The sequence below is a fragment of the Globicephala melas genome, chromosome 12, assembly GCF_963455315.2.
Source record: "Globicephala melas chromosome 12, mGloMel1.2, whole genome shotgun sequence".
NCBI classification, from domain to species: domain Eukaryota; kingdom Metazoa; phylum Chordata; class Mammalia; order Artiodactyla; family Delphinidae; genus Globicephala; species Globicephala melas.
In genome coordinates, this window is record NC_083325.1 from 35,331,948 (window position 1) to 35,356,907 (window position 24,960).

At 46.3% G+C, this 24,960-nt stretch overlaps 1 protein-coding gene across 1 annotated transcript; it reads right to left on the minus strand.

Moving 5' to 3' along the window:
• SLC1A4 (solute carrier family 1 member 4) lies at positions 1 to 24,960 on the minus strand. The gene is made up of 8 exons (XM_030877391.2): positions 24,143 to 24,960; positions 13,070 to 13,112; positions 11,052 to 11,114; positions 9,312 to 9,478; positions 6,830 to 7,063; positions 5,105 to 5,299; positions 4,668 to 4,802; positions 1 to 2,852 (listed from the first exon to the last, which is right to left on the minus strand). Exons 1-8 carry the CDS (start codon positions 24,667 to 24,669, stop codon positions 2,624 to 2,626), a joined length of 1,593 nt encoding a protein of 530 aa, XP_030733251.2. The 5' UTR covers positions 24,670 to 24,960; the 3' UTR covers positions 1 to 2,623.

Sequence of the window (24,960 nt, forward strand, 5' to 3'; positions counted from 1 at the left end):
TCCTAGTAGAAAGGCTGTATTCATTTCTGAGGACTGCTATGTTTTAAGGCAAGTGTCACACATACAAAACAGTCAGAGATGAACAGTATTTACGACAACATGTTAGAAGCGCAGGGGAGACATCTTCAGACAATGAGAAAGTGGCATTTTCCCCAGCCGGGTCACTCCTGGTCTGATTCTTGTTGCAGACAGAAAAACAGGGAGAAAGCCAAGGGAAGGGGAGCAATCACCATCTGGATTTTACAAGGAAGCACCCTGCCCCAGGCACGGCGCTCCCCTCACCGCAATCCCAGGTCCAGGATAGAGGATGCGCAGTCCCTGAGTCTGATTGTCCAGCTCTACTGTCCATGTTTTGTAAAATTCACCTTTAGAAACAGGAAAATCAGGATGCCAAAGACATGCAACTTGCAGTTAGTCCACCTCTGTCCAAATTCAAACTCGCCCGGACTGGAGCTAAAATATACACACACACATACATATAGATGTTACCCGCATGTATTACCTCCCACATACATGCTGCATATATGTATGTGTACGTACATAGCCATGTATATATGTGGAAGAAGGAAAGATGAGATCTAATGACACCTGAAAAATCGTGAATGTTTGGGATTTGCAGTTTGGGATCCATCAGTGTGATTATTTCCCCTTTGAAAACAGAAGGCATCAGCAACAAGCCAGAGGGTCGAGGCTTCCAGGCTCCTCTCAGCCCGGCTCCTGGTCACTCCTGCTTCACAGGAGACGGGAGTGACTTAGCTGGTTTAAAGAGGGCTGAAGGGAAAAGGGCCAGGTCTGCTCCGTGCCCCTTGGTTCTTCCCCGCCCATTCCGCTCAGGCCCATGCCCCACAATCTTAGTACAGGGGAGCTTCACTCTCTGTCCCCCCTTCCCCCCATTCCAGTTGTGACAAGGGAATGAGCGAGGCTGAAAGTTTGGGAGTTTTAATGGCCAGTGTGCGGTGGCAGAAATGGTGCCTGGGTCTGGGAGTCGCGGGGAGGTCAGGTACCCAGAAGTGTGCTGGGAGGTGGGGTAGTTAATTCACAAAAAGATGAAGGACATCAGGAAGAGGCTGCATTTGATGCTAACAAGAAACTACTAAGAGAACAAGTGACGTGATAACAGTTGCTCCTGCACACAGAACAAAGCCCTGCTCGTAAAAGCTGTCCTCCCCAGAAGAAGGAGCCTCCTGGAGAACTTAGGTATCACTTAGGTAACAGTAAGGAGGGTACGGGGGTGTTAGCACTTGATATCCAAGAAGCAAAATGCGAAATGGTCGTTTTTCGCGGATTCACTCAGTTTGCCTCACCAAATCCCTCTGAGGTAGGTAAGAGGCAGGTGACATCAGCCCCATTGTACTAATGGGGTAAAGTGAGGCTCCAGGACTTGCTGCAGGTTACCCCACAGATACACACCAACAGCCACAGAGAAATAGCAGTCTAGTGCCTTTTAGGTTTTCCTTCCCTATCCCGGGCAATGCTTGTTCTCTCCGTAAAGCCCCCTCCCCTAGGCTCAGCTCAAGTCAGTAAGTATCAGGTGGACCATTTAGCTTATAATTTTAAACCGATGTCCTGGAGGGAAAGGAAACCAAGTCTATGGAAATCAGCCAAAGCTAGGGCATCTGGGAACAGTGGTACCTCACTCCAATGAAGGGGTGGGTTTGTGGGGTTTTTAAAATTTTGTTTTTGTTGCAATGCAGCATTTTAGGGAGGGTCTAGTTGGATTAAAATCTGTTGCTAGACCAGCCAGGGTCCTGAATGTGATGACCACATGACACCTCCCCAGAGGAGGGGGGCCCCTCTCTGGCCTGTTGCCAAATCAGAGTAGCTGGGTATAGAGCCACAGTGTTGACATAGGCCCAGGTCATGAAAGCAGAAAACCTCCCCAGGGCTGGGGCCAGAATGGGGACATTAGTGTGTGTGTGTGTGTGTGTGTGTATGTCCTGGCCTGATCAGGCTGCTTCCCTTCCCCCTGCAGCCTGTACTCCCCCTCCTTTCTTTGACTTCAGAATGTAATTGTTTACTTAGTGCCACTGACCAGAGACCCTAGCAGTGCTAACACCATGGAGTATTTCTAACTCGACAACGTGCAGCGCCTCCAGCCTAGTGACCCAGAAGCCAGTCAGGCCGATGTGTAGACTCTCGACACCTGAGGCCCAGCTCAGTGAATTCCAGCCGCGGCTATGAATTTGGGAATTCTTCCAATTCCTATGGCTCACGAGGCCATGCGACAGATGGCTGCCACCCGTCCAGGTCTGCCCGGAAAGCACCCAAGGCTGAGCTTTCCTGGGTGCAGTAAAGCAACATGTGCATTTTCCAAGCTTTAACCACCAGGTCCTGTGAGCCTGTTACTCCCCCCGCCCGGCAGCTCGAGGGTGTGTTTCCAAACAGAGCTGGGGTGTACACAGTTGCACCTAGACATGGTAAGCCAAATGGCAGAGTGTCCTGGTCCTTGGGAACCAGGTCCCGCTGGGAAGCCCAATGCCTGTGCTGAGAAGTAATCCTCAAACCAGTGACTGGGCCAAAGCATTGCACGGGAGGCTAGAAGTCAGTGAAGGCGGTGCCCGGGTCTGCCGACCGGACCGATGGGGCGGGCATCCCCCGCAGGCAAGCTGGAAGCCCAGCCCCCTCACAGAACTGACTCCTTGGACTCGGGGGTGCTGGCCGCAAGGCCGGTGGGGTTTGGGTGTGTCACCAGGGGTGACGTCTCCTCCTCCGACTTGCAGTTGGGGACGGCCTCCACTTTGACCTCACTCAGCTCCTGCTCGCCTCTCTTCGTCGCCTTCTGATTCAGGTGGTGGAGGATGCCTGCACCCAGGGCATCGCCCTCCACGTTCACCACGGTGGTGGTGCGGTCCCTGGGGGGAAGAGAACAGGCAGGCATTACAGCCACGAGGGGGCGGATGTCACCTTGGGCTGAGCCACCAGGAAGCTGTGACACTGAGGGAGAGCAAGCTAGTAAGGGCACAGGGCCTCACTTGATGCTAAAGTGATTTTCTCCAAATACTTTTTATGAAACTAACAGATCCTCAAGAAAACTTGGGAAAAAGAAAAGTACAAAGGAGAAAACAAAAGTCACCCCGCCCCCCCATACTCCGCAACCCTGAGTGAACCAGTATTGACCTCTGGATCTGTTTCCTTCCAGAAATCTTTCAATGTATGCATTTCACGTGTGAGACACCATCGTATAAAAGTTACAGACAGCTGGGATGATCGCACAGATTCCGTCCTGGGTCCAGCTTCTCTCCCACTCACGGTTGCGCTGTGGGAACCTGCCTTCTTGCTCTCACTTTGACACTGCATCTCTACTGAATTGTAACCTCCACATGCTTTCCCTGGCTGGTGGCAAACACCATCTCACAGAGAACAGCACTGTCCCTTCCAGAAGCTTGTCTTCCCAGACCCCCATAACCATCCCCCATCCCTGGGGCTCAGAGGAAGTATTGTGCCCATTCTGAAGAAAGGGGGAAAATGTGACCTTGCCCGCGGCACTGGAGAAGCTGAGGGCTGTGGAATCAGAGGTCGCGGTGGTACAGGGCTCCTGTGACTGCAGGTCTCGCCTGGGCAGCCCGCTTGGCGCCCTGCGTCCCTCGTCCTGGCTAAGTGCCCCTTCGTGCCTGCACTCCCCACGTAGAGGAAACAGCGGGGTGAGGAAGGAGGCAGGGCCTCTGACACGCAGCTCTGGTCCCGTCCAGCTCACCGCAACGTACCATCGCAGGGACTGAGTTCCCTTCCAAGTGCTCTCTAGACAAGGCGGGTCTCCAAGGCACATGTCACATTTCACCCCCGAGGAGCTGTAGGGATTCTGAGAAGCCCCTTCAAGTCTCCAGGGCTTGAAGATTTCCAAACACAAGATTTCCAACCACCATGGGTTGAGCCACGAGCCCAGGGCCAGGCTCCAGTGTTTAGGGTATCCCATGCCCAGCTCTGACTAGCCTGGCCAGGGGCGTCTTTCTTCCCCAGTGTTGACCGAATGCTCTTCCTGCATGTGCCTAGAACCCTTCTACGTGCTGTGCACGTGTTAACGCATTTAGTCTCCACCATAACTCTGGTGTAGGTTCTGTTCTTATCCCCATTTGACGGATGGGCAGACCAAAGCACAGATGGTTCATATCATACAACTAGTAAATGGCAAAGCTGGGATTTGAGCCCAGGTACCTGGGCTCCAGTGTTCATTTTCTTATTCACATGCTCTACTGTCCAACATCAGTACCTCAGCGGACCTTCCCTATAAAACAGGTATTGTTTGTATCTGAGAAAGGTATCATGGGACTCAAGGAAGCAACACTCAGAAACTGTTCTGTGTCTTTATGGGAGCCCAGGTAATGGTCATCTGGATCACAGCTCCTTCCGAACTCCGCTCCTGAGCCCAAGCCATGACATTCGCATTAGCTGGGCTCATCTTTCCTCCCCTTGCAGAAATCACTCCTTGGACATTCCGGGCCAAGGATGATCATTCCCGAAGGCTCGCTGCTCCAATGGCTATGACCCCTATGCAGCCACCAATCTCCATAGACCCTTGGGCCCCTGGCTTTCCTGAATGTTCTGAGCAAGTTCTCAGTAATGACATGTTTTAAGTTTCTCTGCATGCCCCAGGCCAGAGTAGTGCCAAGCTTCTAGGGAGCTCATTACAGACCTTCTTTTATTCGGTGCCCTTAGGACTTGCTACTTACACAATCCAGTCCACAGCCAGGATCAGAGAGAGGTCATGAGTGGGCAGCCCGATGGCCTCCAGGATAATGGCGATGGTGAGGACCCCTCCAGCTGGCACGCCTGCTGCTCCCACACTGGATGCTGTGGCTGTCACTCTAGGGGATGGGACAGCAGGATCAGCCATTAGCCCAGAGGATGAGGGGGCACAGAAACATGCAGAACATGGCAGCCATGGCTTGGAAACTGAAGACCACACAACCCTAGAGTCTGTCAGCTGTGCCCTTCACAGAGGTTCCACTCTCTTCAAGTAATGAATTCACGCTGTTCTCAGTTTACAAACGAGACACCCGAACCATGGTGAGATTGGTATTCATGAAGTTTTTCAAAGGAAATCACAAGAAAAAGACCTCACGTTTTGTACCAGACCTGATGATGAAGGAAAGACTACAGAACTTACAGAATGGTGAAAATCTGGCCTGCTTTCAGCTCCACATTGTTGAGCTGGGCAATGAACACTGCGGCCACACACTGGAAGATGGCTGCGCCGTCCATGTTCACCGTGGCCCCGATGGGGAGGATGAACCTGCCGATCCTCTTGTCTACACCGTTGTTTTCTTCGATGCACTTAATCATAGAGGGAAGGGTTGCAGAGCTGGAAACGCAAACAACCAACCATGAGAATAGTCCTTGCTGCCCAGGCTAAAACAGTACTCAGCTCAGACCTGGGAACAGAGCAGTTGGCACCATCCTAGTTTATGGCACTCTCCCCTTGAAATAAGAGAAATATCAGAATTGTTGCAAAGTTTCTGTCACACGTGGGGTTTTGTTAACTCCCAAAGTATTCAGAATTGGACTCCTTAGATTTACCTGTTTTTTTTTTTTACCTGGATACCCCTGTTCCAAATTTCTCAAGAACCACACCTTGTCTCATGGTACAAAATGTGCGTCTCCTCTCTTGAATATTTTTCCTCCCAAAAAGTAAAAGGCAAACTATGATTTTTTTTTTTTTTTTTTCTCTTAGACCAAGAAGCCGAGATGGCTCTGAGAGTTTGGAAAGAGTAACTGTATTCCTAGATTACAAAGAATAAGACCCGCTCTCTCCAGTGGGCTCTGCAGCTTCTGCAGGGTGTGGCTGGCACAGCCAAGAGTAGGCTTGTTTCTGCCTAAGCTGGAGAAACTTACCTCCTTCATTCTTTCCCCCCACGACCTTGTCATATACATAGCCAGTCAGGATGGGAGGAAACATGCAGCAGGGAGGCAAAAACTAAATGTGTGAGTGAAACGATGTGCTGCCATCCTTTGAAAGTTTCCTTTAGTGTATTTGGAAAGCCCAATTTTTTTGTGAAGGATTTCTAATAATGACAAGGTGAGATAATCCCACAATACTGTGGACTCCTAGAGAGCTGAGCATGCATCCCTCACCAAGACGACTTGGTCTTATTTAGGAAATAATTCACCCATCCAAAGGGAGAAAGAATTGGGCAGGTATCATTCTAGAAACTTCCCTGCAATGAGTTTTTCTTTTTTTTAACATCTTTATTGGAGTATAATTGCTTTACAATGGTGTGTTAGTTTCTGCTTTATAACAAAGTGCATCAGTTATACATATACATATGTCCCCATATCTCTTCCCTCTTGCATCTCCCTCCCTCCCACCCTGCCTATCCCACCCCTCTAGGTGGTCACAAAGCATCGAGCTGATCTCCCTGTGCTATGCGGCTGCTTCCCACTAGCTATCTATTTTACGTTTGGTAGTGTATATATGTCCATGCCACTCTCTCTCACTCTGTCACAGCTTACCCTTCCCACTCCCCGTGTCCTCAAGTCCATTCTCTAGTAGGTCTGCATCTTTATTCCCATGCAATGTGTTTTAAGTAGCTGCTTTCTTTCACTTAGGCAGAGGTCTAATTAGGGTGAAGACCCACAGTTGGACTAAGTAATGGTCCAGTTGACCTCTAAGCAGCAAGAAGAAGGGAACGAGGCAATCCCTCATTCTGGCAATCCTAAAAATCCACTTCCAAAGAGCTGTGGGGCTGGTAGTACAAAAAAATCAGATGACACCAATTTAGAGTCTTCAAGAAATTAAAATATGTCAAGGTGATGGTTGTGCATCCACCACAGGCTCATCTGGTTCCATATTAATACAGCTCAGGGCAGCCAAGGGCACCTGAAACCCACTCACCTGGAGCAGGTGGCAAATGCTGTTGCAAATGGTGTGAGGAGGCCCAGGAGGAACCTGAACGGGTTTTTTCTCGTGAAGACAAAATAAATAAGTGGCAGAACAATTCCTCCGTGAATAAAATGGCCCAATATGGATGTGAAGATATACTTCCCCAGGCTGGTCACCAGCACGATGATGTCCTTCATTTCCACAATCTTGCTTCCAACCAGGAACATGATGCCCACAGGTACGTACCTAGGACATGAGCAAAGGGCACTGGTCAGTAAGGGTGGTGATGCTGGGGCTGAGAGATGTAGGCCTTTCCTGTCACAGAACGCAGGGACTCTCAACTAGGTGGTCTTCACCTCTCCCTAGGATGACCCTAAGGAACAGAAAAGGATGGGGGTATACCGTGCCCATTTTACAGGCCGTGAAACTGAGTAAAATTAACATGATTGCTCATTGTGGGTGACGGAGTCAGGACTAGGACACAGACTTCTTTCCCCTTGGATATTGTATGTTCTTAACAGCTGGATGCAACCAACCATATGGGCTCCCAAGTGGAAAGGCAAGGAACTCTTCAAGAGCAAAGCCTCTGGGGCTGTGAGCTTGACTTTCAGCTTTGCTCAGGATTGTTCTCAGAACTTAGAAACACAAAAGACACCTATTTTGCAGAATTGCTGTGATACAGAATTGAGCCAAAGCTGGGCCTTTTGTGAAGTTTTAAATTCTTTGTGGTTTGGAAAACATGATTCTGTGGGAAAAAGTCATTAACAATGACCCTCTGGGAACACTCTTGGAGCGTGAAGATTTTTTTAATGGCAGGATGGCAGGAAGAAGGAAGGGAAGAAATGAACTATGGGCGCTACAAAGAACAAAAGTCTGCTGTTTTGCATTTAATATAAATTGAGGAAGAATTTTTATAACTATCAACTTTGTTTGTAAATTTTAATTATATACATAATAATGTCACATGGTTCAAATTTTAAAGGGTACAAAAGGGTGAAGTCTGCCTCCCACCTCTGTACCCAAGCACCCATCTTCCTTCCAAGGAGACAGCCAATGTCACTGGTTTCTTGAGTTTTCTTCCCAGAGATATTCTAAGCAGTATTATTATTTTAAAATCCCATAGTAATACATGAAAACATTCTCCTTTCAAAAGAATTAAAACATTATAGATTAGGCCAAAATCTTTAGGGACCATCCTCAAGCCAGCCCCATCCTCTGATAACCACTCCTACTTCCTATGCCTGCATAGGCACTTTTTAGGCAACAGATCTCTCACTGCGGTTAAGACACTCAGCTGGGTCTGCCCTTCCAAATATCTGCTTCTGTAACTAATACATCACATTGAAGGAATGACTGTAAATTGGTTTCCAGATTGAAAACAAATGTCTTAACATACGAACGTCACTTTCTTCCACAGTTTCCTTTAATCCAACCTTTGGGAGGATTTTAGACTAAAAAAATAAGCCAGGAAAAGAACTCGATGTGATGAAAACATGTTTTCCTTTCTGAAAATATTTTTCTCCCTTGAACAACAGCAGTCATATGAAGTGTCATGTTTACAATATAGAGTCAGACTCTGGAATTTTGGGGTGAGCAAGAAAATTTGGTTAAGCAAGATAAACATCACCAGGGGAGGCTCCGAACTTGGCTTCCCACCGAATCTCAAACTTTCTTACCAAATGCCAGGCTTCTCTCCTAAAATCAGTGCAGCTGCCATCCCAATGCCATCTAAGAGAGAGACGTTCTGGGATATTTAAGGGTTGACAATAAGGAAGATGCTTTGTGCACAAAAGGAGAAACTAGTTTCTCAGCAACGAATGGGTAGAAGCTAAAACCCACAAAGTTTGGCTTGAGTAAAACAGCAGGATAAAGCTTACGAGGCATTGGCACTGAAATCGGTATGATTTCTGAGAAGTTACTTTGAGAGATCTTGTCAACTTTTCCCTTGTTAGCCAGAAATCAATCTGATGGTTTTTATTAAACAATTGCCCTTGCATTGATATTACATAAAGAAACATTCACATAAAGGAGAGACCATTCCAAGTTCACATATACGTATGGAGTGAAGATGGATTTTCCCTCCATGTTGTAAAATACTATAGGAAGGGGCCCTTCTGAAGCTTGAAGTCTATCCTTTAAAGTGAAATGAGCCTTATTTTATACAGCAGATAGCAAATTTATGGAATCCATTGCCCCACAAGATGATATGGGCATCTCATGGGATATGGGATGGTGGTGGGACTCATAGATAAATCCCCAATGATAAAACCCAGGGGTCCTTGTGGGTGATGAGGAAGTGATTGGTAACCATGACACATGCCTGTTTCTCTGAGGTCCTTCACCCCTTGTACCAAGACTGGCCTGTGGTACATCAACCACATGCAGAGCACGGGTCCAGGTGGTCCCATAGGGGTGACCTAGAACAGCTAAGTCAGGTTCTTTTCTGGATGGCAGGAGAAATGAGAGAGAGAGCAGGTGGCAGGGTGACACTCACCACATAATCCACGACACCAGCACCATCGTCGCCTCATTGAGGGCATTGAAAAAACGAATGAGCTCTTCTCCTTCAGAGCCGAGTTTCTTCAGGGCCACTCCTAACACCAGGGCAAAAAGGACCAATCCTAAAATGTTCATACCTTCAATTTCGGTGCCAATGGGGATCTGTAGGATCAGAGGGGACAAAGGGTCTAAGTTTACAACAGATGAGTGAGAATTAAAGAATGCATTTGCTCCGTTGTCTCTGCCAGACTGAAACACTGTGCCCGGAAGGAGGAAAGGCTCAGATTTTCTTTAACCCGCAGTGATTTCACAAATCAAGGGGCAGGAAACTCAAGGGGAGATGGAGTCTGAGGATATGGAAGTCAACAAACAAAATCTTCACCTAGTTGTTAACTCTGAAAGCTGTTCAAAACGGGCATAGGTTGAAGCAGAAAGTAGCGAGCTCATCATCACTGGATAAATTCAGCTAGAGGCTGGACAATCACTTCAAAGGGTTGCTTTTAGAAGAAGAGCTGATTGGTGAAAAGGTCCTTCAGATCAAGAGCCAGTGATTGGAACTCTGCCTCCTAAATGTCAACAAATTCTTTGTTGCTAGGCTCTTACCATAATCTCCTCACTGACGAATTTCAAAAAAGATGTTCAGAATCAACGTGGGTATTTTCAGGATATTCTTTCTTAAATCACTGACTTAAAATGTACAGGTATAACGTATTCTTTTTTTCCAGCAGTGCTGAATCTCACTACTCTAAGCATATGTTAGAGGAACATTTTATCCCATCACAACACATTATGAAACTCTGAACAGGAAACATGTCAGCGTGGTAAAAACCGAAAGAGCATTTTTACCACTGTTCTAGTCTGAACCCTAGTCCCAGCTCTGATACTGAATAACTTCTCTGAGCTTCAGGTGCTTCATCTGCAAGATGAAGTGAAATGGACTAAACTAATAGCTTTTGACTTTCTTTTAAAAAGTGGGACTTTTCCTTCAATCAAAGAAAGGCTGGTAGGGCTTCCCTGGTGGCGCAGTGGTTGAGAGTCCGCCTGCCGATGCAGGGGACACGGGTTCGTGCCCCGGTCCGGGAAGATCCCACTTGCCGCGGAGCAGCTGGGTCCGTGAGCCATGGCTGCTGAGCCTGCGCGTCCAGAGCCTGTGCTCCGCAACGGGAGAGGCCACAACAGTGAGAGGCCCCGTGTACCGCAAAAAAAAAAAAAAAAAAAAAGCCCTAAGGAGGTGTACTAGGGGGTGGGGAAGGGCAAAGTCCCTCCTTCTCCCCATGGCAGCTCCATGGCTGGACTGAATAATTCTTGAGGTCCCTTGTCCCTTCCAGCTATATAGCATGAAGGCTGGGACCTAGCTCAGTGTCTGGTAAACAACAGGTACTCAAAAATACTTGTGAATGAATGATGGTTATAGTGAGTTAAACCCCCAAGACCAATTCTATGTGCAGGGGTAGGTTAAATCACCTATTAATTATATTTCAGAATAGCAGAAGGGGTGTTATAAAATTATTTTTTCTAAGAAAGGGGGCAGTAGTTCCAATTCAATGAAATGGATCCACTAAACATGGTAAATGGCCAAAGGAGCAAACCTAACCCGTGTGTTTCAAACAGCCCATTCAAACCCCAAAGTCTTCAGTCCGGCTGAGAAAAACACGCATCGTGTATGCTCCTTCAGTTATGAAGCATTATTTGTGTTATAAGTTTTCGCCACAAGTGATCTCACAAGAAGTTTTACCTTTTCACGGGTTATGTTTCCAGTGCTTGTGTTGTGGGTCACCTCTCTATAGTCGGTTGCATACTGTGAACAAGAGAAAGCAAAACTCCCGTCAGTTCACAGCTGAAGACCACCTGGAGGAACCGAGAGGACTGCTGGGCCTCTGGCTACTCTGTTCTTCATTCCAGGTCTTCTGGGCACTCCTCACTTGGCTGGCCTGACAAGGGCCTCTGAGGACTGTACAAAAGTTACTTAAGACCAAGGCAGCATGCACTCCAGACTTCTGGTTTTTTAGGAAGCCAAGGAAATGGGGAGAATTTCCTATGTCCCCTGGTCGCTGGTTTGGAGAAGGTCTGCACACTTTCAAGCTGATGGTTTGATATCTCCAACAGCTCAGAGTTCACCTTATTTGGGGAAACTTGGAATTCGTTCCACGATGCCGAAGTACACTTTTCGATGTGTTATTTTAGGTTCATTCATTTATTTATGCTCCACTATGTTCCAGAACTTATTTGAGCCTGACTGCTTTTCAGCATCTGTTTCTAATCTGCCTTCAGCCTCCACTCCCCAGAGCAAAGGCTGGAAGGCAAGACAGCATTTTCGGTCTGAGTCTTCTGGGAGACCACTCATCAGAGGTGAAACGTCCCTCCAACTTTGGTCCTGCCAGTTGACTTCACACACTTCTGCCCAACGCACACAGTTGTCTCCCTGGGGCAGTATGCATTATCGTTGAGGGGACTCTGTTATAAGACACCCTTCCTGACCCTTCTAAGGACACCTGGCTTCTGAACTGTTAAGAGGAGCCCCTTAGAGGGTTCAGACCCAGAGGCTTGCTTTGAACCGGCCTTTAAAGAGCTCTGGTCTCTCTCAGCTTTGATTATCAAGCTTTCAGACGGGCAGAGATGTTCAGCTGTCCCATGATTAAGGATGGCAGGGCAAACAAAACCCACCCCACACCTTCTGTGCCAGGCACTGAAAGCCCCGCAAACCTTGTATTTTTCTCCTAGCTCACGTTATACATACAAGCCACAGCTATGTTTATATGCAGGGTTTTTTTTTGTTGTTGTTTGTTTGTTTGTATGTTTGTTTTAAAGAGAGGCTGTAAGTAGAAACAGAATAGTCTTGGCTTGAAAAAGGCAATCAGTTTAGTCCATCTATCTAGACCTTTATATTCTTTCTCTATATAAAGCATGGCTGCAGGGGAGTTACTTGAAGAATTGCTAAAATTAGGGAAAAACTGGAAACCACCATCAAGAAGGGACTGGTTGAGTAAAATTATGATACTCTCATACAGTGGAATACAGCCAATAACTTATGCAGAAGGATATTTACCAACATGAGAAAATGTTAACAATAAGAGCAGGTTACAGAACAATATGTGTAGCACTGGTACATACTAACAATGTTATGTAGTATAATTATTTTAAAATCATGTGAGTGTGCACATGTATAGAAAAAACATACTGGAAGGATGTATACCAAAATGTTAATGGGTAGCTCTAGGTAGTGATTATGGGTGATTTTTATTTTCTTCTACTTTTTTCCACTTTATTTTTATTTTTTGCAAGGAGCATACGTTATCCTTATAATCAGAAAAAAAGATTAAAATGTATTTTTTAAAAATTCTAGGGAATTCCTTGGTAGTCCAGTGGTTAGGATTTGGTGCTTCCACTGCAGGGGGCACAAGTTCAATCCCTGGTCAAGGATCTAAGGTCCCACAAGCCACACAGTACAGCCAAAAAAAAAAAAAAAAAAAAAAAACCTAAAATATTTAAAAGCTCCCAAAAATGTGATTTGAGGGTATTAGGTGATATGAAAAGATACTGGAACTAGTGGGATATTTCGGAAAAATTTTTGGTTTCTTGTTGTTTTGTTTGTTTTCGCTCCAGGGGTATATCTATAAATTTTAGGCCAATGATACTAAGTGTTGTTAACAACACAACCCTCCCTGTTCCACCTTACCTAACTCTATAGCAGTAATTTATACGTAACCCACCCCTCCCCAAAGTTTCATATTTTTAGCAAAGCATCAAGCTTACCGTACGGAAAGCTGCAACCACAAGATTTGAGGGAAACAGGTTTCTGTTGGAAAAGAAAGCATTTTGTCAGTATTCTTAAAATTCAGCATTCAAAGTGTCCACTTTAAGATGCCCATTCCTGACAGCCTGACACACAGGGTTCCCTCTTTCCCCACGTCCAGCATTTACTGCCATCTTCTGCTTGATCCAAGCACCCAACTGTGCTTCGGCTGCGGGGCCCCAATAGATACTTTGAGTGCACTGATCTTTATCCTCATCTCCCTCGTGGTGCCCCTGGATATTGAGGTAAGCTGTGTCCAAGGAAACCGGAATAATTGCATCACTTTCCTTTCCCCTAGAGGCTAAGCCCTAGTGCAGTGGTTTTCAACGGGGAGTGGCACTGCCCACTAGTGAAATCCAAAGGAGTGTTTTGGTGTTGTAATAACTGGGGGGCATTCCTGGAACTGGGGGAGTGTGTTCAGGGGGAAGTGCCAGGGCCCAGCCATTTGTTCTGCTAAATGTCTGAATGTAAAGCTGTCCCATTAATGGTGACTCTAAACTCGGAAGCAAGCACCTAACCATTTTGGTTTAGAGCATTCACATCCTGACATTATTTTTATTATAAATTACTCTCCTTTAGTATTTTTTCTTTTTTAAAATCTTATAGCATACTTACATTTTTATTTCTATTTTTAAAAATATATAATATCCCCTTCTACTTATTTCTCCCACTCTCCACCCCCGCCTCTGGCAACCACCAAGCTGGTGGGTTTTTTTATATTACAGTCAAGTCATATTGATGTTTGAAATTATGTGTGTAGGTAAATTCTATTTATGGATTTCATTTCAGGATGAAGGATAGTACAAAATATTTGTTATAAAAGGAGAGCAGTAGAACTGATCCAGTTAAGCTAGATTTTGAAAGCAAAATCTATTCACGCACACAGTTTTTATTGAGGGCCTCCTTTGGGTCATACATTGTACAGATGCTGGTCATGATATACAAGAAAATCCCACTGATAATCTGTTTGTTCTACCCACTTCCTATAAGAATAAGTCTAGAAGAGTAAAAGACCATCTTTTACAATTTGTGCCAATCTTATCCACTCATTCTTACTTCTGTGGTTGAGTTGTTCATAGCACTAGAATCTCTAGGCAACTATTTGCATGCATTCGGTTTCAGAGGTAGGCAGGTCGGACTGTAGCCCAGCTTGGCAAGCAGAGTCTAAGAGGCCTCCTGGTAGTCACACCTTTGTGTAATACCCTCCCCTTCAGTGTGTGTGTCATGGGGGTGGGGGATGGGTATGACTTGCTTCTAGCCAACAGAATACACCAAAGGTGATGGGATGTCACTTTTGTGATTTGGTTACATAAACTTGTGGCTTCCATCTTGCTAGAAGACACTCTTTATTGCTTTCTGGGCTTGCATATTTGATGAAACAAGCTGCCATATTGGAAAGACCCGTATGACAAGACATGGAGGGTGGCCTCTGGCCAACAGCCAACTAGGAACTGAGGCTCCCAGTCTGAACCTCAAGGAACTGAATTCTGCCAACAACCACGAGTCCTCAGAAGTGACTCCTTCCCCAGTCAAGCCTTCAGATGAGACCCTAGCTGCAGCCAACACTTTGACTGCAGCCTGATAAGAGACTCTGAAGCAGAAGACCCAGCTAAGCCGTGCCAGGATTCCTGATACCACAGATACTATGGGATAATAAATATGTGTGATTTTAAGCTGCTAAATTGGTGGTAATTTGTTATACAACAATAGATAATGAACACACCCACCAAAAGGGTTAATGAGACACAAAAATGACTTCATTAGAACACTCAGGAAGCTTCCATAGACAGCCAGCATCTAGAGACTGCAACTCAGCCTTTCCCATCTTGCTTGTCTATGAAACCTGAATTGCTTTTAACATACTTAGAGAATACCCAAAAGTACACGTCTCTATTTAAACAGACAAAATGTGATCTTCTGTTGAATTAACCATTGCAAAATGGTGATCTGAAGTTTGATTCCTATTACAAGCATATTTACATTAAAAGAAAGGCAGAAACAGACTAGGCATTTGTATTGACTATTCTTTAGTGTGTAGATGAATAGCAACTTACATTTGCCTCTTATTTCCATTACAAAGCACCCTTCTCAGTCTTGTAGGAGTACGTTTGGTATCTCATTTCCATTTGCTACACTAGTTAGAAGCAGAAACAGGCCCTGAGCCAAGGTTTCGCCCATTCTGCATCTACCACAGTAGTTCTCAGACTGAGCTGGCCACCTGCTTCTCCCCCTAAGAAGACAGGGAAGTTAAGGAAAGAGCTGGATTAGAAGCCCTCTGTCTTCTCCATGGGGGACGATTTCCCCTGCAAATACTTCGTATCCTTCAGGAATGAGCTGTTGACCTGCCTGGTGTCTTTAGCATAAGCAGTAACCCAATACTGTCTCACCCAGAACGGACCCTAACCCAGAACTTCTAGACCAAACGGCCACCGTTTGGTAAACCTGTTTTCAGACAGTCTACAATATCTAGTCTACAAAATCCAATGGGAACAGAGGGGTATATTCAATACTAGAGTCAAAACAGTGACTCCTGCCAAAAAATCAAGTTCCTAAGATCATGATGTGTTCTGACAGTTTCTTATAAAGTTAAACATACACTTACCATATGAACCAGCAATTCTACTCCTAGACATTTACCCAAGAGAAATGAAAATATATGTCTGCAAAAAGGACCTGTATGAATAACAGAATTATTCATAATAGCTCAAAACTGAATTGTCCATCAACTGATGAGTGGACAAATAACATTATGATAAATCCATACAATGGAATCCTACCTGGCAATAAAAAGGAATCAACCGCTAATATATACAACGTGGATTATCTCAACATCATCGTGCTGAGCAAAAGAAGCCAGACAAAGAAAAGTACATGCTGAGTGATTCCATCACTATGAAACTCTAGAAAAAGCAAAACTAATCCACAGTGATAGAAAGCAAAACTTTCTATCCAAAATCGCCTGAGGCCAGGGATGAAGAGTGGGAATTGCTGAGAAGGGTCATGGGAGACAAAAATGTTCAGTGTCTGGATTGTGGTAGTGATTAAATGGTTTATCTATTTGTCAGAACTCATTGAACTGTACCCCTGAAATGGATGCATCTTTTGTATGTAAATCATATCTCAAAATTGCTTAAAAAGTTAGGACAAAAGATACAGTGCTAACTGTAAAGGAGATCTGACAACCAAAAAAAATACGTACATTCAATGGGATGACTGAACTCTTTTTAGATTACATAACTCAGCTCTCAAATATTGATCCTTTGGAAGGAATCGCCTGCAGGCAGTGAGTTGAACCCACAGAATCATACTCCTTTCCTTCAGTTCCCCTGGTTGCCACAGGCCAGGAGCAGGGGCAGGAGCATGCCCCTGCCCCCACCAAGGGGCAAGGATGCGAGGCTGCAGGAGTAAGGCAAAACATTTTTCTCTACTCTTCATAGTTTGTGTCTTTGGTGTTGTATTTAAAAAGTCATTGCCATACCAGAGGTCATTTTATGTTATCTTTCAGGAGTTTTACAGTTTCGTGTTTTACATTTAGATCTTTGATCCACTTTTTTTTCTTTTTTAAGAAGTATTTTTTTTAATTTATTATTTTTGGCTGCATTGGGTCTTCGTTGCTGCACGGGGGCTTTCTCTAGTTGCGGCAAGCAGGCTTTTTGAGTTGCGGTGCACAGGCTTCTCATTGCGGTGGCTTCTCTTGTTGCTGAGCATGGGCTCTAGGTGCGCAGGCTCAGTAGTTGTGGTGCATGGGCTTAGTTGCTCCGTGGCATGTGGGATCTTCCCAGACCAGAGATCGAACCCGTGTCCCCTGCATTGGCAGGCGGATTCTCAACCACTGCGCCCCCAGGGAAGCCCTGATCTGTGATCTATTTTGAGTTAATTTCTGTGAATGGTGCAAGGGCTGTGTCTAGATTCATTTTTTTTTAACGTGTGGATGTCCAGCTGTTCCAACACCATTTGTTGAAAAGATTATTCTTGTGCCACTGTATCACCTTTGTTCTTTTGTCAAAGATCAGTTGACCATATTGACGTGGGTCTATTTCTGGGCTCTCTTCTGTTTCGTTGACGTATTTGTCTATTCTTTTGACAACACCACACTGTCTTGATTACTGCAGCTTTGTAGCAAGTCTCACAGTCAGGTGTGTCAGTCCTCTGACTTTGTTCTCTCTGCATTCTTCTTATCCCTCTTTCCTTTGACTTTTAAACAAGATGCTGCTATGAATCGGACTTTTTCTTACTCCTGAGCTCTCCTGTATTCAGGGATGAGCTGCTCGTCACACAAGCAGTTTTGCTCCTCCAGAGCTCTGTCTCCAGGCACTTTTCCCAGCTCCTCACATTGACAGGGTAACCATCTGGGCTTTCAAAATGAGGGATATTTGAGCTGGAAGGGATCTTGGAAGTGATCAAATTCAACCCCTCATTTAGTGCCCAGAGACATCAATTTGCTATATCTCCCATTCATGTTCCATACAGACCAGCACTCTCCAACAGAACTTTCTATATTTATGCTGTCCAATACGGTAGTTGTGTGGCTTTTGAGCACTTGAGATATGGCTAGTGCTACTGAGGGTCTGAATTTTTTTGCGGGGGGTGGGCCGTGTTGGGTCTTTGTTGCGGTGCACAGGCTTCTCATTGCAGGTGGCTTCTCTTGTTGTGGAGCACGGGCTCTAGGCGTGTGGGCTTCAGTAGTTGTGGCACACGGGCTCAGCGGTTGTGGCTCTTGGGCTCTAGAGCGCAGGCTCAGTAGTTGTGGCACATGGGCTTCGTTGCTCCGTGGCATGTGGCATTTTCCCAGACCAGGGATCCAACCCATGCCCCCTGCACTGGCAGGCGGATTCTCATCCACTGCACCACCGGGGAAGTCCCTGAATTTTTAATTTTATTTACATTTAAACTAGTTAAATTTAAACAGCCACTTGTGGCTCGTGTCTATCATATTAGATAGTAGAGATCTGGAGTTGTGAGATCCACAGTCTGGAAATCAGAAGGATCAAATGGTCTTCTCAAGCTTACCTCTGCACAGCACTCAATTTCACTGGGTATTAGGCTGCTTCTAACCATTGAGGCTCTTCATTTTATTTAAATTCTCAAATATGTCATTTTTCTGTTATTTGACCCTGAGAAATTTCCTTGAATTACATAATACCAGGTATACATTAGACCAAAGTTTTTCAAACATTAGTTAGCCATGGAATCAATTTCCTGGCTCTAACCAGCATTTTATAAAAGATGTAATACATTAGACAGAGTAGAAAAGATCAGCATGTATCACACTTAAAATGTTGTTTTGTAGGACTTGTGTTTCAGATTGTATATGTGGGAGTGAAGGTGTCTGTATGTGGATATGCCATTATTTAAAATGTATTTCTCATAGTGGGTCTAAGTCAAAAACGTTTGCAAAAAATGTCAAGACTGTACTACTAAATCCAGAGACCCAAGTCAGACCAAACTGGGAGAGAATGAATGGACGAGCCTTTCCGGTGCTTTAGGAACCTTTGGACACATTACTTAAAGCAAGCAGAAAAACTGGTATGACAGAGTGAAGTAAGTCAGAAAGAGAGAGACAAATACCGTATGCTAACACATATACATGGAATTTAAGAAAAAAAAATGTCATGAAAAACCTAGGGGTGAAACAGGAATAAAGACACAGACTTACTAGAGAATGGACTTGAGGCTATGGGGAGGGGGAAGGGTAAACGGTGACAAAGCGATAAAGAGGCATGGACACATATACACTACCAAACGTAAGGTAGATAGCTAGTGGGAAGCAGCCGCATGGCACAGGGAGATCAGCTCGGTGCTTTGTGACCGCCTGGAGGGGTGGGATAGGGAGGGTGGGAGGGAGGGAGACGCAAGCGGGAAGAGATATGGGAACATATGTATATATATAACTGATAAAAAAAAAAAAAAAAAAACTGGTATGAGCTCAGGCTGAAGTTTTGAAAGCAGAACTTCTGTTAGTAGTACTGTACAGATTCGTGCAGCTCACACCATGAAAAACTTCAGAAATGTTCCTTCTTCATACATCTGGTGCTATTTGTTCTTCTGATCCTATTGTCAAGGGTGGTATGCATTTCCCTGTTCCATATGAGAAGACTGTAAAACAATTTACTTTGGCTTGGTATATTTTTTCTGTTCCAAAAGTATTTCCTTTCATTTAAGTTCAAAAATTCTTTACCGAATTTATGAAAATTTCAAAGACCCTTCGGAAAAGGATACGACACTCTATGTACACCTGATAAATATTTATTATCCCTAGTGCTTATTGTTACAGGTTCAGTTAACAGGGATGTGCCCCTTCAGATCTTGGTACCCCCTACAAGGCTGGGAGCGGAGGAAGGGCTGGGGGTGACGGGCTCACACTATGGAGACAGTGGGGGGTAGGGGAGTAACCTATCCTCTTTCTGAGGCCCACATCCAGTTTTAGATTCCAGCCTGAAAGGCTAAGGCTGGGACCCTGGGGTGGGGGACGTTTGAGGAAATAAGGCTACGAGCAGTACTCATTCTCTGTATCAAGTAGCCCTCAGCTGTCCGTGAGAGGCTGGGACACACTAGAATATGAGCAACACACTCAAATATTAACTCAGTTAATCCTCGTAACAAGTCTAGGTAGTAGCTACACTATTATTAACCTCATTTTACAGATAAGGCAACTGAGGTACAGAGAGGCTACATGACTTGTCCATACAACTAGTAAGTGGTAGAGCTGGATTCAAAACCGGGTAGCTGATTTCAGTGTCTGTTCTTCATCACTATCCACACTACCTCTCTGGGTTTATGTTCTTTTCCGAACTATTCAGGCATGGTGTCGAGCTAAAGAATTTTTTTTTTAATATCCTAAGCTGCCATTGTTAGTGACTAGTTAGGCTGAGAAACCTCCATTAATTTGGATCCACGTTAGATTCGCTAAGAGTCTTCATCTTGCCTACAGGTTTCTTCGCACCGACTGAAGAAATGTGTTCTTTGCAGCCTGAGACGCGTCATGTTCACCCAGTTCTCGGGAAGGAAGGTAAGTCCCTAGCACCACCCTGTGTGAAAGGAAAGGCTCCAAGCACTGTCCACTGTTGAGAAAGTGAGCGCAAGAAAAGCAATAAAGCCTAGAAAACTGGGCGACAGGCAAAATCTCAATTGCCTTTACCAGGCACGTGGTAGCCCCTTCTGCAAGACAGTGGCCCAGGATCATTTTTCTGGCTGCTAGGGCAGACAGTGTCCCGGGCCCAGGAGCTACCTGCCTCGTTGGCAGATAAGCCTCTGGTTTTCCATTTGAAAACCACAAATATTATCACTCAGAGGAATGTCTGAGGTCAGTCGCCTGAATCCTTTCCATTGACAGGTGAAGAAAACCGAGGTCAACTTTGGAGACCAGACACGTGTCATGCAGGGGAAAAAGAAACTGAGATGTTGGGGAGAATATGTGAGGATTTCTGCCCCATTTCAGAATGGAAGGCTCTTCTGTGTTTAGTTTTGATTTTCTCCGTTTTCCAAATCTCCTACAGTGTTGATTATATTAGTCCAAAACATAGTCACTGTTCACCTTTTCTCCAGGCTCCATGTGATTCCCAATATACCTAAAGGCTACACTAGCTTCAAGTCATCTTGAGGTCCCAAACATCCTTTTCTTCCCACTCACTCTCATTTATTTCAGACTATGAAGAGAGAGCCATCCCCATTAACTCACGTGAACCAAAAAAACACAGTTGTTCTGTAACCTTGCCCCATTTATAACACGAGCAAGCCTCTATTGGGTCAGCCCTATTCTTAGATCTTTACAGACATAACTCATTTAACGCTCACCACGATCCTGGGAGGCAGGCACTCTCATGATCCCCATTATAAAGATGAGGAAGCCAAGGCACAGAAAGGTATGGACATGTCCTAGGACCCACAGTCAGTAAACATTGTTAGGGACCAAGAAGTTCCACAATGACTGGGTTCCTGAAGACCTGCTTAGAAGTCACTTTGGGTCACACCCAGTACTGAGTCCCGTACTCTTCCAGGTTCCAAAGCATGGCGCTTGGGCTGCTCAAGAGGAGACCATGACTTTCCCACCTGCCAGCTGCTGTCCACTGTCCTTTCTCAGCTCTCAAAGGGCCTGCTCTAGCCTCACCCCCATGCCCCAGTCTGCTATGCTATTTCTAATACATTGTGTTGGGAGATCAAACCACTTGGCAACGGCATTCTGAATTTCCTAAAAGGCATAATCAGTGTCTATTAGCTTCATTTCTCTCTGACTTGTAGTTCCATCTTGAAAAACTAAATTAGAGAACATGGCAGAGAGATGCAGTGGGAGTTTGGGGGCACTCCACGGTCTGGAAAGGTCGTGGACTTGAGCAAAGCCTTGGCGGCAGCTGCAATCAGTCACCTGAGACTTTCCCCACTCCTTCCAGGCGTTTAGGTTCTAGGCAGTTACCAGGGGCAGGCCTGCGGGATCATCGAGGTGTTTGCCCACAGAATCTCATATTCACTCACTTGCCCACAGGCAGAAAGGACTGCGCCCTGCCTCTGCCAGGGAACATGCCTGGAGTCACATAAAACTGGCATCCGTAAAATTGAAAATTGGCATCCATAAAATTTTATGAAACCATAAAATTGGTTTCTTCGACGGAAGCAATTTTAAAATGTTTACCCAGAGAGTCCCCAGACTCAGGAAGCATTTCCACATGGCTCAGGACTCCATTTCCCCTCAAAAGCTGCTCAGTGAGAGTCCAATCCAACCTGCACGTTCGCTTTCCTTCACTGAAGAGGCTCAACTCCTCTGCTTACAAGAAGTGAGCGTCTGCCCCGAGCCGACTATACCCTTACCTGGTACACTTACATGCGCATCAGAACAAACACTTCTGAGATGGGACTAGGCCGCCAGCATGGCCTCATTTCTATGGCATGTTGACTTGGGGAAGGGAAGAGTGGGAGAAATAGAGCCCTGAACCAGGGGGCATGAGACCCATAGTTCTTCTAATCTCTCTTTTGACAAACCACTCTGTGTCCTTGAGCAAATCACTTAATCTCTGTCTCAGTTTCCTCATACCACCTGCCCTACCTTTATCCATGACCTGCTGGATTAAATAAGTTTGGCTTTTGGAAGCATTATGAAACACTACCTACCCCCAACAAGCTACGACAAATGTTCTCTGGGTCCTTCCCTTCTCGGTGGCCCGAGTCACCGAAAGTCTGTACTTACACTGACCGCTAAGCCATAAGGATGGGTCATTCACTTCAGAAGCAGCAGCTGAAGGGGCTTGTATCTAAAACTAGAAAACCATGATCAGGAAATAAGTCCCTTCTGGGGCTGGTGGAATAAGGTAACCCCTCCTTCACCCCCACCCCCTGCCCCCTGTTTCTTGGCCATTGCCTCTCTCGGAGATAAAAGAATGCTACTAGACTCTCTATGGGGTACCACCAGCAGGTCAGAGCATCCACACTCCGAGCCACTAATCCCTGCAAAAAAGACTCCCTTAACCCCACCACCTCCCTCCCTGACTGATACGCTGAAGGCAATAAGCCAAAGGTACTCTCACCCTCAGTAGACTTTTTCAGTACCCACTTAAAAGTTAGTCCTCCAACCTTAAGGATCTTTAAAGACTCCAAATATCAAGCTGCTAAGACACTAGACAAACACTGTAGCTCATCAAAGTTCTAATAGGCCACCTCCACATGCCATTTTGGTAAGAAGTTTTGGTAAGAACTTTTTGGTCCCCCTCATCAGAGAGGTTTGGCTTTTTGATTTTTTCAGTGTAGATTCCTTTGGGTTTTTTGTTGTTGTTGTTGTTGTAATTTTATTTATTTATTTATTTAGCTGCACCACACAGCATGTGGGATCTTAGTTCCCTGACCAGGAATTGAACCCGTGCCCCCTGCAGTGGAAGCGCACAGCCCTAACCACTGGACTGCCAGGGAATTCCTGTTGTAATTAAATAAACACTCGCAATCTTAAGTGGCAGACAGTCATCACATTTTCCAGAAGGAGAAATAGAAACAGCAGGGAGTCAAGTCACTTTGCCCAGAGTTTGCTGTTTTTCACAGCCTCAACAATGAGGAGCTTTGCTTCGGTGACTCAAGACAAAACATATGTCCAAGGCTCTGAATCCAGAATTATTGGAAATCTGGAGGGGGAGCCAGCTGAGGTCCTCACTCAGCTGAACCTGGCCATGTCAGTAAATGCCTCTACGCTGCAGTCTTCCCATCTGTGAACTCTGGGCTAATGGAGAAACCAAAAGAGGCTGAGGCTTTGGCCAATCCACAAAGACTACACTACAACTCAAGGGATGAAATGCAACTTCTAAGAGTCACAAAAAGCAGGCAAAGCTAAGTGAAGATGCTTCTTTCTCTCTCCTCTCTAGAATTCACATCTTCCCACAAATAAAGCCCCTTAAAACTCATAATACTCTACAATGTTCCTGACTATGGGGATTGACAGCAATCCGTCCCAAGTTCCCAGGAGAGGCATGTTTCTGGGCAATGAGCCCTGCACAACTACCTCCAGCCTTGTTATCCTTGGGTCCACTGACAACTCTTCAAAAAATTGCCATCTTCCTACCAGCCAAAGGGCTGAAACAGAGGCCACAGATTACAGGCGAGAATGGCCCAACAGGCAAAATTTAACCAATGCCCCCAGAAGCTTTTGGGCACCGTTGGCGGAGAAAATTGGGTGAGGATATTGGGGCGTGGTTGGAACGTTTTCCCTAGTGTGGGCAGCCAGAGAGTGTAAGGAGTAAAGTACAGGTGAGACCGCTGCCTCTTCCCTAACACACTCCCACCTAATGGTAGGACTGGTTCTTCCTAAAAGATGCAGTACCGATCCTTGAGAATGTCAGGTGTGCCCCCCGCTGACGTCTGCAAAGGTGTGGTCAATATGCAAAGCCTCCAGACGTTATTTTGATATTTAAAAAATGTTAAGAGCCACGAGCAGCCAATTAAGAATGAACTCTTAGGAGTATATGAGGGTGTATGAGTATGAACTAGAGTGCATTAGAGAGCTGGAGTCTCCCACTGAGCACTCGGCGAGGTGTTGACTGGCGGGGAAGGGAGGACGTTACCTGGCCAGGTCGAGGAATGAGTCAACTGTCTCTTTGGGGACCGGTGGGGGCCCCGTCTCCTCCAGACCCAGGTCGCTGGACTGAAGGGTCTGCGCGCCAGATCCAGGCTTGATGATGAACGCCAAAGCGACTGCGAGAGCCGAGGCGCCTAGTGTGGTGAGGCCGAAGTAGGCTATGGCGATGCCGCCCAGGCGCCCGAGAGAGCTGGCATCAAGGGAGGCGGCGCCCGATACCAGGCTGCAGACCACCAGCGGCAGGATGATCATGCGCAGCATGCGGAGCAGCATCTCTCCAGGAAAGGCCAGGTAGATGACCTGTGTGCGGTTCAGCTTGAGCCCACGCAGCGCCGCGCCCAGGCCGGCGCCCGCCACCACTCCGGACACTGTGAGCACTACCAGCGCGTGGCGCCGTAGGAAGCCAGCGCAGCGCCGCGCGCGTCCGGCCGTGCTCCCCCGCGCGCCAGGCCCCGCTGCAGGCCCCGCCTGGGCGCTGTCTAGGTAGCCGTTGGTCTCGTTGCTCTTCTCCATGGCGCTACCCGCGGCTCCGAGCTGGAGGAGGCGGGGGACTGAGGCTCCGGGAAAATACGCGGCTCTCAATGAATGGATCAGGCGGAGCTGCCGAGGTCCGCTAGCTGTGCCTAGCGGGTTCTGGGAGCTAGCCCGCGGGGCTCTCCCGGTCTTGGCCCTGGAGCAGGTGCGGGGAGGGCCAGGAGAGACGCGGGAGAGCGGGCTGGAGCTCCGGGGTGAGTGGATCGCGCCGCGCCCAGTCCTGCACGGCGTCTCCGGTCCGAAGATGATGTAATGAGGGAGCTCGCAGTT